Source organism: Canis lupus, chromosome 24 (assembly GCF_048164855.1).
Source record: "Canis lupus baileyi chromosome 24, mCanLup2.hap1, whole genome shotgun sequence".
NCBI lineage: Eukaryota > Metazoa > Chordata > Mammalia > Carnivora > Canidae > Canis > Canis lupus.
In genome coordinates this window covers 45,751,340-45,763,709 of record NC_132861.1, presented here as the reverse complement: position 1 = coordinate 45,763,709, position 12,370 = coordinate 45,751,340, and the positions used below count along the sequence as shown (strand labels likewise).

Here is a 12,370-nt window from a genome sequence, read left to right as displayed (position 1 = left end):
ATGAGAGACAAGACTTATTCTGGAGGCCCCAACAGGTACACATGGGACCAAGAGAAGGAAAACTGCAAGATGGCAGTATTTCAGATCATGACAGGGAAGGACTTCCTAAGGGTCATGCAATCTTAAGGTCAAATGGGCTGCCTGTAAGGTAGAGAGTTAAAATGCAATCTGGATATTCAATAAGCGGATGCTGTGGAGGTAATCTGAAAACCAGAGAGTGATGTGACAACTGTGGCGCTCCCACACTTGAGTGGTGAGGTCAACTGTGAGGTGTGTTGCAAGTTATCTGTTACAATAATAAAACACAGGAGTGGATGATTTTACCGTCTTTAGGTCCTGGGTTGTCTTTATAACGCCACTCTTCTTCACTTGCATTATTCTGTATTTTCTCAAGCGAAAGTGGATTACTCCATGTTCAAGTTAGTGGGCTGGGTAATGCCCATGAGAATGTTCCACTTGAGTGTATTTTTAGGCTCCAGGAAGTGGGGTGATAATCAGTAGGTTAGATGGCTGTTAGAATCCCTTAGAGACCTGAGATTCCTCGAGGGAGGGGTTACCCCGTCCTCAGCCTGCCCACATAATTCTGACTTCCTGGAAAACAGGTGACACTGCCTTTCTGCAGAACTGATCTGCAGGCTATAAGGTCTAAGTCTCACACTTGCAGGAGACACTGGTCATAAGTCCTGAGGGTACATCTGAACTTTACAGAATGGGACAGTGAAGACCAGATAAGTTACATCTGTCTGTTTTATTTGCACAGAATGGTCATTCTGATGATTTCAATAGGACCAAATGAAAGTCTGACCTCTATATTTTCTTTAAATAAAAATGGTTATAGATGATGTAAATATGCCCAGAATACACTATTTGCTTCTTGAAACATTAAACATTTTTTCCTCTAAGCAAAAATTGACATGAACTGGTAACTAACGGAACCTGAACTCAGCCAACCTCACTCCAATCCAAACTGGAATTGACTTTCACTTTTCATCCCCCTGGATAAATAGCCTTGGCAGAAACCCTTGTCACAAAGGCCAACTGTAGAAGTGCCACCATAAAAATGCTTGACTGACCAACTCCGGCCTTTTCAGATTCTTCCCTGATTCCTTTTCCATGTCCTTTTTCTGCTACTCTGCCAAGTGACCAGATGTTAATTACTCCCCTGGAATGCAAGAATAACTAAGCAGATGGAAGGTATCTGATCACCTGGTGCAGTGCGCTACTGGGCAGCCTGTGACTTTTGGCACCTCATAATTTTTTTTTATTACAAAAATTTTTTCATTATAAAACTATTATTACCACATTATAAAAATTTGGAAACTAGAGAAAAGAGAAATATCACTGATGATCCCATCATCCTAATAAAATTGCTGTTTGCATTTTGATGCATTGTCTACTTTTCTCCAGGGCGCTCTGTGTATGTAGCCGTAGGGACTATCTACATTTAGCTGATTTGTCCTCTGAAAAGGATGTGTGGTGGCTTAGACAGATGTGTATTATCAGACAGTCAACTCCATGTAGACACAGTCTCTCCCAAACCAGCTCATCCTCTTGCTGTCCTGGCTTTTCACTTGTAAATTCTATCTCCCCATCATCCAAGTTGAAACTTCTGCTCCATCTTGTATAGCTCGAAGACTCTTCTCCCTCAATCTCAACATCCATTTCCACTGATTCTTCTGTCATGACTCCTCTGTCACATCTGCCCTCCTCACGCTCCTTAGTACTGCCATCTCCTCTAGTCCAGTTTGTCATCTATTTCTCTAAATGATTATAAAGCTTCTCTGCCTCTACTTCTTCCTCTTCTCCTTCATCTTGTACTGCTAGATTATTTTCCTTATTTTGACGGCTCTCCTTGAACAAGAGACTGGAAACAATTGGTTTTCAATGGTCTGACACAGAACATTCTTTGGTTGGAAATTTACAAACATGTATGATTTGTCCCTAATCTACTTTTCCTGCCCTATCTTCTACCATTTCCTTACAGAAACCCCCTGCTGATAATCTGCTACCCTAACTAGAAGATGTAGAGTGTAGTATATAAGGCAAGTGAGGCAGGACATGTGTCTGCTCCCTGGGGTCCCTACAAGAATACCATCCAGGCCAGCTGAGATGTGGTAACAAGTGTTAGAACTATAGCCTTCTGCCATCAACAACTATAAAAGTGGACAAAATAAATGAAATGACTGTTTTCAAGCATCAGACTCCAAACAGAGCAGGGCTGTGGACCTGGAGAAGGGAAGTTCATTGTCACCTGGCTTCCTGCCTGGTGGCACTTTTCACACTGGGCGGGGTGCTGGGGTGGCAGCTCACAGAAAGAGACAGGCTCAAGTCTCTGCACTTAGTAAATATTGCCCAGAAGATGAGAAACCAACCCAGTATTTGCTTTTTTAAGTAGGCAGCTCACATTCTGGATTTTAAAAATCTGTAATTGCTCCAAAAGTTCTACGGGAATTTTTCTCTCTTTATGTTTTATGTTTCTTTCAATTTTCTTTGGTTGAATATGCCGAGCAACCTTGCCTACAGTTTCAAAGAGGACTCCCACTAAAAGAAGATAAAAGCATTTTTAGGGAATGACATTTTCTGTCTCTCAGCCTCCTATCTACTATAGAGAAGAGAACACACACGGAATCTATGTGCAGTTTTGCATCAATGAAATATACAAACACCTCTGAGATGTTTTAAAAGACTGGGCCACTAGGCCATCAACACTTTGCCTCAGACTGAAACCTCAACGGGGGATAGCCATCACAGGCAAGCCGTCAAAGCCCAGGATAGTGCTGAAGCCTTATCCATGAATGACTAAAGCCAAAGCAGTCACCTAGATGCCATCCTAGAGAGGGGCAAGAGGCAGCTAAAGTCTAGGAGAAGCACATGGGAGAAGCATTAGAATGGGGACTGGTAGGGTTTCCTCTTCTCATATCCCACATACTACACTCCCTTGACCGACCAACCGACCAACTGACCAACCGACCGACCAACCTAGTTTTCAAATCCCACTCCTTCCTGCTTAGCTCCATCCCAAAAGAATGTTTAAAGAGCCCCTACAGGCTGCCTTTCAATAATCTGCTGGATAGATGGAGACCCGCTGGGAGTAGTGCAGGCTTCCCCAGTGCAACTCTGGAGGGCATTTGGCAGGGAAGGTGCTCCTACTACTGGCTGCTGAGTTTGCCTTTGGAGAGCACCCCAAATTTATCCCCATCTGTTGGTAAACGCAGGTAAAGAACCCAATGCTTCACCTAAGCAGTGCTTAAGGGCTTTCTTCTTTAACACACTACACCTAAACTGCAACTTCCTGAGAAGCCAAGGCCTGGAAGTAGTCCTTTTGCCCTCACTGCTACCTCTGTTGAGGCCTGGAAGGGTCCCCGTGAGAGGATCTTTTTTATTCTCACCCTCATCAAAGTCACCATAGGAACGCAATCTTTAGGTCCCATACTGTGCAGGCTCAGGAACAAAGCAAACCCAACCCTGGGAGTACTTGGCCACCTGGCTGACAAGAAAGACAAGCAGACTGCCTGCTACCCAGAAAGGTATAGAAATTTCCATCCTACCATCAGCAAGTGGCTTGCAGGAGAGGGCATCATCGAGGTCGCGGGCAGTTGATGGGTCAATGGTGAAGATACAGTCCTTCCTAGGAAAGATTGAAGACATGATTAGCAGTGCCACAAATACCAGAACCTTTATCCCACTGTACTAGAGTTTTAAAGAACAGCTACTTTGCAAATGTGCAAATGGTAGGCAAAGGGAAGAGGAACTTCTGTCACGGCTCTTCGAGAAGGGGATCATTTGTCAACTGTGGGACGGGAGAGGGAAATGGCGGATGCTACCAAGACTCCACAGGATCTCTGAGAGTCCTCCTCTCCCACTCTGTGAGCTAGCACCACTTCTGCTTGAGGCTGAGTGGAGAAGTGCAAGCAGGTAAAATGAGGTGGCTTCCATGGACGAGGCTTCCCAGAGTTTTCTGACATGAGGAGCAAGTGCCCTTGGTAAATTACTCTCCAAAGGTCACTTCTTGCTTTTTCTGCCCTCTTCCTCAGTGGCTAATGGGAACCTGTCCTTCAAGGATCTGTGCGAGGATGACTTACTGCTCCTTCTCCTATCTCCCCAAAGTGGGGGTTTGTCAGAGAATAAATCACCTGACTTATTGTGACAAAGGGGACAGGACCCAAGAATAAATTTTATGAAAACAAACAAAACTTTGGGCCATACCATTAGCCGTAATACAACTATACTTGGAAATGTACCCAATCAGTTCGTGTCCACGGAATAGTTGTAGATTTCCCCCACGCTCACAGAATTGGTATGCCTCCTCCCCATTTATCTTCACACGGTACCCCTGTGCATATCCCGCTCTTCATCTGTGAAGTGCAGGGACATTCTCATTTTCCTTTCCAGCTTCCCAAATAACATGCCCTACCTAGCTGCCAGTCTGACCACATAAATACCTATGGTTTGAGCAGTCTGTCCACAGTTCTCCATACCTCCTGCCTTCCCTCCCTGGGCACTGGCATGGGGGCTGAGGCGCTGGACAGAAAGCACCTGTTCTTCCCACACACAGGCCTTCTTGCTGGTGCCCTCTGCTGCCTCTGGACAATTCCCAAGTTCTCCGTCCATGTCCTCATGTCCTCCAGGTACTAGCAGTGCCACTGCTGCCAGGCCCCACTCTCCTCTGGAGCATCTGGGTACCCACCACAATTAGACTGGCTTGGTTCCCACAGACTTCTTTCTTCAGGTCACTCCTCTGCTTAAAGTGTCCCCAAAGCCCGCAGAGGCTGCCAAGCAGGCCCTGGTGTTGGCTTGCAAAGTTCTCAGGGCCTTCCTTCCTCTGTCCCCTTCTTCTCAATAACCCTCAGCAGCCTACTCTGACTCCTCACACTGATCAGCTCATCCCTGCAGGAGCTCAATTTTAGACCAGTACTGATTCTAAGATGCCCCATCAATTCAACAACAGCTTTTTGGGGAAACAAAAAAACCTTACCACATTAAACAGATACGTTGATTTTAAAGTATTTCAGGATTTGAGAAATGTTAAAAAGAGACATAAATAGGCTCTTAAATGGTAAATGAATATATAGATAACCAAACTGTGGTACATCTACACAAGGGAATACCAATTAGCAACAAAAAGGAATGAATTACTCCTACATGTAACAACTTAGAATCTCAAAGTTAATTCGCTAAGTTAAAAACACCATTCTCACGAGCTTACATAATATATAATTCTATTTCTATGACATTCTTAAAAAGACAAAATTATATGACCGCAGATCAGTGGTTGCCAGGGGCTGAGGGTGCTTGTTCTGGGAGAACAGAGCTTTCCTGTATCCTGCCTGTCATGCTGGTTATGCGTCATGAATTTATACATATTTTAAAATTCATGTAACTGTATAACAAAGGTCAACTTCATTGTTTATTAGTTTTGAAGTTAAATTTTTTTAAAAGATTTTATTTATTTTCGAGAGAGAAAGTATGCAAGCAGGAAGAGGAGCAGAGGGTTGTAGAGGAGGATGGAGAGAGAAAGGGAGAGAATCCCAAGTAGACTCTGCACTAAGCATGGAGCCTGACATGGGGCCTGATGTCATGACCCCAAGATTGTGACCTGAGCCAAAACCAGGATTCAGACATTTAACCAACTGAGCCACCCAGGCACCACTAAAAATAAAACATTTTAAATATGATTTTTGAATCAAGGAAAGTAAAAAAATATATGTGTTCATTGTTAATGGACTTGATGTATAGGTGCTGGAATTACTAATATTTTCCTTTATTCTTTTCCACATCTTCCAAAATTTTCACTATAACTATTATTTTCATAAATGGAAAAAATTAGCACTGTAGATAATCCCCCCAAAGAATAATTTATACTTTATAGTGCTTATAAAGACATTTAGCAACCTTGTAGACTCATTCTGCAGAATACAGTCAATAGCTTTAAAATTATGAGTTGTGTAAAATTATAAACTCACTGGAATACTGAGAAGAGGGTGGGGAAAGGTTGGTGCCACTCAGGTGGAGGACACAAGAGCATTTAGAGTGCAGTCCTAGGAAGAGTTGTCTTCTCAGGACATCCAATCTTCTCACTAAATAGTTGAAGAAGAGATACTCGCAGGGGGGGTGGGATACATAAATGTGGGGGGAACATAAACGTGGAGGTCTTGGGATATAAAGAATTGATTTCTGCTCTACCATATAAAAGATGTAATTTTTAACAAGATTTCTTTTCTTTTTTTTTTTTGACAGAGAGAGGGAGAACAAGCAGGGGGAGTGGCAGGCAGAAGGAGAGGGAGAAGCAGGCCCCCCCCCCCCCCCCGAGCAGGGAGCCCCATGTGGGGCTCTATTCCAGGACCCTGGGATCATGACCTGAGCCAAAGGCAGACGCTCAACTAACTGAGCCACCCAGGCACCCAAGGAAGATGTAATTATGGCACAGAGCCAGATGAAGAGAAACACCTGATGTCCCCTGGAAAGTAAGCTCCCTGAAGGCTGTGTCGCAGCATTGTGAACACAGGCTGCAATTCAAGTGTTTGCTGAATGAATGCATGCGTGCTGACAGGAAGAGACAGGGAAGTGAAATAAACCCTGACACCAAAGTAATGGGCTCTGAATTGGTGAGGATCTTGAACTTGATTCACAAGGCAAAGAAGGAATTGACTGCTTATTGTTTCTCTTTATATCCTCCATAAAAGCTGGCAAAATGCCTCATATATAATATACACTAAGTATTCAATAAATACTTGTTGAACTTGAAAGAAAAGTGTTAGACATGGAGGTGGGAATGTTCTGATCCTCCTTTCTTAATGACATTATAAGAAGCTGAAAGAATGTCCCTCTAGTCAAAAATTAAAAAGAACACTGTTAGCTTGGTGGGGGCCACAGTTTTCTGGTTTACTTAGATTATTGAAAAGGAAGTCATGCTTTCATAAAATTGAGTGTCTCTGGGTGCTTTGACTTTTATTTCAGTGAATGAGTGAATAATGCCCGGAAAACATTACAGTGTCAAACTGATGCAGACACATGAGACAGAGTAAAACTTCAGGGTTTCAGTTTTAATTTGTAAATGTCTTAAGAGGACCCACTAACTGTTTCTGAGAAAAACCTTAGACTAGACTGTAAACACTCAAACCAACTCTCTACTTTTTTTTTTTTATCTGTTCTTAAACCAGAAACATAAAAGTCTAAATTAAAACAACTCTGAGGAACAGTAGTCAGGAAGGCTTGCTGGAAAGACGTGCCATCCAAACATTATCCTTGATCATGGGACAGCAAACTACTGCCACAGACCAAAAAGGGCCTGCCACCTGTTTTGGAATGACCTGTGGGATAAGAATGGTTATTGCATTTTTAAATGGTTGGAAAAAAAAAAGAAAAATATTATTTCATGACATGGGAAAATTATATGAAATTCAAATTTCAGTATTCACACATGAAGCTTCACTGGCAAACAGCCATGCTTTTTGGATACAATGGCAGAGCTGAGTAGCTATGACAGAGACTGTCTACTTAATATTACCTATCTGGCCCTGAACAGAAAGTTTGCTGACCCCTGTTTTATTTTATTTATTTTTAAAATTTTATTTATTTATTCATGAGAGACACAGAGAGGCAGAGACTCAGGCAGAAGGAGAAGCAGGCTCCATGCAGGGATCCCGACGTGGGACTTGATCCTGGGTCTCCAGGATCACACCCTGGGCCGAAGGCAGCACTAAACTGCTGAGCCACATGGGCTGCCCTGACCCCTGTTTTAGATCAACGTTCCCCAGTGGGTCAAGTTTGTGTGTGTGTGTGTGTGTGTGTGTGTGTGTTTAAAGGTCTGATGATTAAATCAGTTTGGGAAATGCTGGGCCAATTTTTTAATTGAAACTTCTTAAGAGCCTTCAACATACTGCTGTTGTACAATTGTTGCCATACCTGTTTGATCTGGTTGTTTTGTTTTTGTTTTTCCTTATTTTTTGTTTTTGTTTTGTGGCAGAGCATCTCTCAGATGCAACAGGTTCCTCAGGACACTATCCTTTGAGAAGTGATGAACTGGCCCCTGCACAGGCCTGTAGTGGAGTCCTTGTCCCAGATGGAACCTTGCCACCAAGTCGACCCCAAGGGCCACAGCAGGAAGTCAACAGAATGGCTATGTTGTCCAATGCAGGGAAGCCAATGAGGGCCTTGTCCACCCACTCACTCAGGGCCCCTTTTATGAGTCCTCTGGGGGAAGTTTATACAGGGCAAGGACCCACTCTCACCCTCCTGAGCTCATGGTTTGTTTGTATCTTTTATGTTTCCCTCTTTGCTTTGGCTTCTAGGAACTCAGAAAACTATTGTGACTTGCCTCAAAAGGATCTTATTTGTCGTTTCAACTCTGAACTCACCTGTATCCTGGCCGTGACCAATTATCCCACTCATATATTCCTTTTGCCTTGTATTCTAATTTTTAAAAATTAACTGCATTATATGTACACCTGCTAGCTACCTTTAATCCTTTTTTTTTTCTTCCAAAGCAGGGTGTAAGTATGTATGTGCATAGACTAAGGGGTTGCAACATTTCAGAATCACGTTGAAGGGGATGCTGAAAGAAGAGGAGATCTTCAGAGAACTAACTTCTAGACAGAGTAGAAGTTGGAGGGCTCCCAATAAGTATTTGTACTGTAGCAGCAGACTCCAAACCCACTCGCTCACTATGGAAAATTGGGAGAACCAAGAGAACAGTGAGTGACCCTGACAAACCCCAGTCCTCGGCACTGAGAACCAGTGATTTAATCTGTTGTCATCGCCACAGTTAGGAACCAGCCACCATGTGGTGCGTGAGGGCTCCTTCTGGTGGCAGGCCACAGTGGCTGGGAGCTGCTGGCCTCAGCACTTGGGAGCCCGGCCCTGCAGGGGGGTGCACTGTGCAGCTGTTACACTCTGTTAACGTGCTGGGGATTTTACTGGCTCCCTCTCTGGAAGGCTTTGGTCTCAAAACCTGCAGGGAGCAGCCTGGCCTGCCAGCTTTTTAGAACCTGTGAGACCAAATATTTCAAGAGTTCCGCAACATCGGTGAGAAAGAAGCTAACCCTGACCCACAGGAAACCAAGTGCCAGGTGGGGGAGGGAAAGAATTAGCCTCCAGTTCATGAGGCTGCAGATTTCCAATTCAATGCAACGTTATGTAACCAAAATTTCTGAAGGGACGTGACTGAAGGGCTTAGTAGAACTTTTTAAAGTGACAGAAAGCTTCTAAGATTGTCCTCCTCAAAGCCACTGGTCCAGGAAAAGTAACTGAAGGCTTTCTCTAATCCTGTAAGACCTTGCCAAGAATCCCAGGAAATAACCAAAGCATAGACAGAATTTCTGTTCCTCTGTCACTCCATACTCTTCCTCTGACCTTGCGTCCCCTCCCTCCTCAAAGCACCAGCACCTCCGCCTCCTTGCAGCTGGAGGCAGCTGTGTAGTCTCTAGGGCAACACTGCCTCACCACTTTGTCACTACAATCACCTCACCTTGCTGGATTTTGGCCAGGCCCCTACCCCATCACAGAAAGTCCTCTCCTTAAGGTCACAGATGTCTTGGGGGGCTCAGTCCATTATGCTTCCAACTCATCTCAGCCTGGGTCTTGATCTCAGGGTCATGAGTTCAAGCCCTCTGTTGGGCTCCATGCTGGCATGGAACCTACTTAAAAATTAAGAAACTGCTCTCCCTAGGGTCTCAGATGCTGTCAGATTAATCACCTTAAACCATGTGTCCCGTCAAAAGCCTTTATCAACTCTTTACTGAGTAAAATAGAAATACAGCTTAGAATTCAAAGGCTTTCACGATACGGCCCCAACCTATATTTTTTAGCTAGTCTGCATAGTCCCAAGATGTGCCTTGTATGTCAAACTTTCCTCTGTACCCTCTGGTCTCCAAACACTGTTGCTGCTCCTGGCGTGGGGATATTCACCTGGCTAACTCCAATATCTAAGACCTACCTGCTTTTCAAAGACTGGCTACAAAGCCATCTTTTCCCCAGGGAACCTTCTGTAGCTCCACCAAGTGGAAAGCGCTTCCTGTCTACCATCCCACCCTTGCCTTCAGCCTACCCTTCTCTGATGCCTTGTCACCAGCATGCTGGTGGGGACTTAGGGGCATGTCTTCTCACTGTGGTAAGGTGGGGTGCTCCTCAAGGTCTGCCTCTGCGCCTCCTCCAGCACACTGAAGGCATACACAAAAGGAACAGCTGATGGGTAAGTGAATGAGCAAACGGCCAAAGGGCTCTCGTTAGCACTTTTCCATTCAACTTTGCTGCTGCGTCTTGGGAAATACATTTAGGATTAGAACTCATGACCTCCTGGCGTGCAACCCTGTGGTCACACCACAATGTTATTGTTTCCAAGGGTGTCTTTTTCTGTCTTCATCCCATCTTCTTTTCTCATAAAACAGTGTTTTACAAACTGCGGTTCAAGGACCATCTCCAGACTAACAAAATTTATAGAGGCCCTCCTCTCCTCCGTCCGTGACTCTGTTTGTCTCCTTGCTAACAAGCAATTCTGCTGCAAAGGATCTGGGTCAGTGACAATGGTGAATGGGTGAGAAGGAACAGAAAAAATTTAAGAAATAACCTGACGAGGTTAAAGAATACAATTTTTACACAAACACTTTCTTAGGTGAGATGGTTATCAGAGTTTACACTGAAACCAGAAAATGTTATGGAAACTACAGCCAGAAGAGCAGCTAAGTTGCCAAAGCACTCATCCACGGGGTACTATGTAGGCGGCCCAGCCAGATGGGCGCTGGTCGGTCCAGTCAAGTCAGATGCTGGATTCAGCTGAGCTCCCATTTCAATGTGACTCTCCTCAGGGACTGGCCAACCTCTCTTCTTACAGGCAAAGGGAGCTGGGAGTGGCATCCAAACTGAGGGCTGCCCCCTGTGGTGCCGCAGGGCTGGACCTTTTATTTTTTCTGATGGCAGCTGTGGAAATGTTAATACTCTTTCACTCAGCCCTACCGCCACAACAGATGCCACAAAGTCTGACACAAATCCCAGATTTTTCAGAACAGAAAAAGACCAAGGTCTATTTAAAGCAGAAAGAGACCTTGGTTCATCTGTCCTTCTCCCCCGCAAGGGATGAGGTGACACATCTGAAGCGGCAGAGTGAGCTGAAGAAGCAGCACTGGCCCAGGCAGGCTCCTTTTTTACATGACCCTGGGTTTTTAATCTAGGGCCCACAGAAGGTCGACCTCAGGAGTAAGCAAAATTCTAGACCAAGTGAACCTAGTTACCTGGTTACTTTCTAAAGGACATAGATAGGATGAGACTGAATCAGAACCAACTGAAATGGTCTTCCCTGTTACATTCACTGAACCTCTCATCATTCCCTGCCACTTTTCGTACTTTGATAATCAACACTCTGGAGTGGAGGCTGTGAGACAAAGCTGGCCTGAACTATGGGAGCCAGGGATTATGGCACTGGCCAGGAAAGCCATAGTTTCAACTCAAAGAATGTGCTAAAATTAATTCTCTTCCCCTCAAATTTCACTTTGAAAAGTGTTAAACTTTTAGGAAAGTTGAAAGAACATTGTAGGATGAACATCCATATATTTCTCATCAAGAGTCATCAAATATCAACACTTTACTCATATTTGCTTTATCTTTCTTCTCTCTCCACCCTTCCCTCTTCATATCACTAGATTTTTTTTAAAAAAATATGAACTATTTAGGGATCCCTGGGTGGCGCAGCGGTTTGGCGCCTGCCTTTGGCCCGGGGTGTGATCCTGGAGACCCGGGATCGAGTCCCACGTCGGGCTCCGGTGCATGGAGCCTGCTTCTCCCTCTGCCTATGTCTCTGCCTCTCTCTCCCAATGTGTGACTATCATAAATAAGTAAAAATTAAAAAAAAATGAACTATTTAAACTTATGTTGCAGAAATGATGCTCTCCCTTCATACTTTAGAACGCATTTTCTGAGAATAAGGGCATTCTTCTACTGAACCACAATACTGTTACCATAGACCAAAGATAACTAATTCCCTACAACCGACTTACAGGTCCTATTTAAATGTCTTCAACTGTCCCCCACAAGCTTCTCTAGCTCTTTGGTTTCCTCCTGATCTAGGATCTAATTGAGATTTACACAGTATTTGGTAGTTATGTCTCTTTAGTCTGTTTAATGTAAAACAATCCTTTCTTTCTTCTTTCTTTCTTTCTTTTTCTTTCTTTCTTTCTTTCTTTCTTTCTTTCTTTCTTTCTTTCTTTCTTTCTTTCTTTCTTTCTTTCTTTCTTTCTTTCTTTCTTTCTTTCTTCCTTCCTTCCTTCCTTCCTTTCCTTTCTTTCTTTCTTTCTTTCTTTCTTTCTTTCTTTCTTTCTTTCTTTCTTTCTTTCTTCCTTCCTTCCTTCCTTCCTTCCTTCCTTTCTCTTTCTTTCTTTCT

General features: G+C 43.9%; 1 protein-coding gene across 10 annotated transcripts in view; it reads right to left on the bottom strand.

The window, feature by feature from the left end:
- The window catches only part of DIS3L2 (DIS3 like 3'-5' exoribonuclease 2), a 346,723-nt gene that overhangs the window by 133,652 nt on the left and 200,701 nt on the right, over positions 1 to 12,370 (bottom strand). For all 10 annotated transcript variants that reach the window (XR_012016729.1, XM_072796677.1, XM_072796673.1 and 7 more), the window contains one exon: positions 3,549 to 3,628. Coding sequence is in view for 9 of the 10 variants with exons in the window: in XM_072796677.1 (XP_072652778.1) it covers positions 3,549 to 3,628 (80 nt within the window). In the remaining variant the exon portion in view is untranslated. The remainder of the gene's footprint in view (positions 1 to 3,548; positions 3,629 to 12,370) is intronic.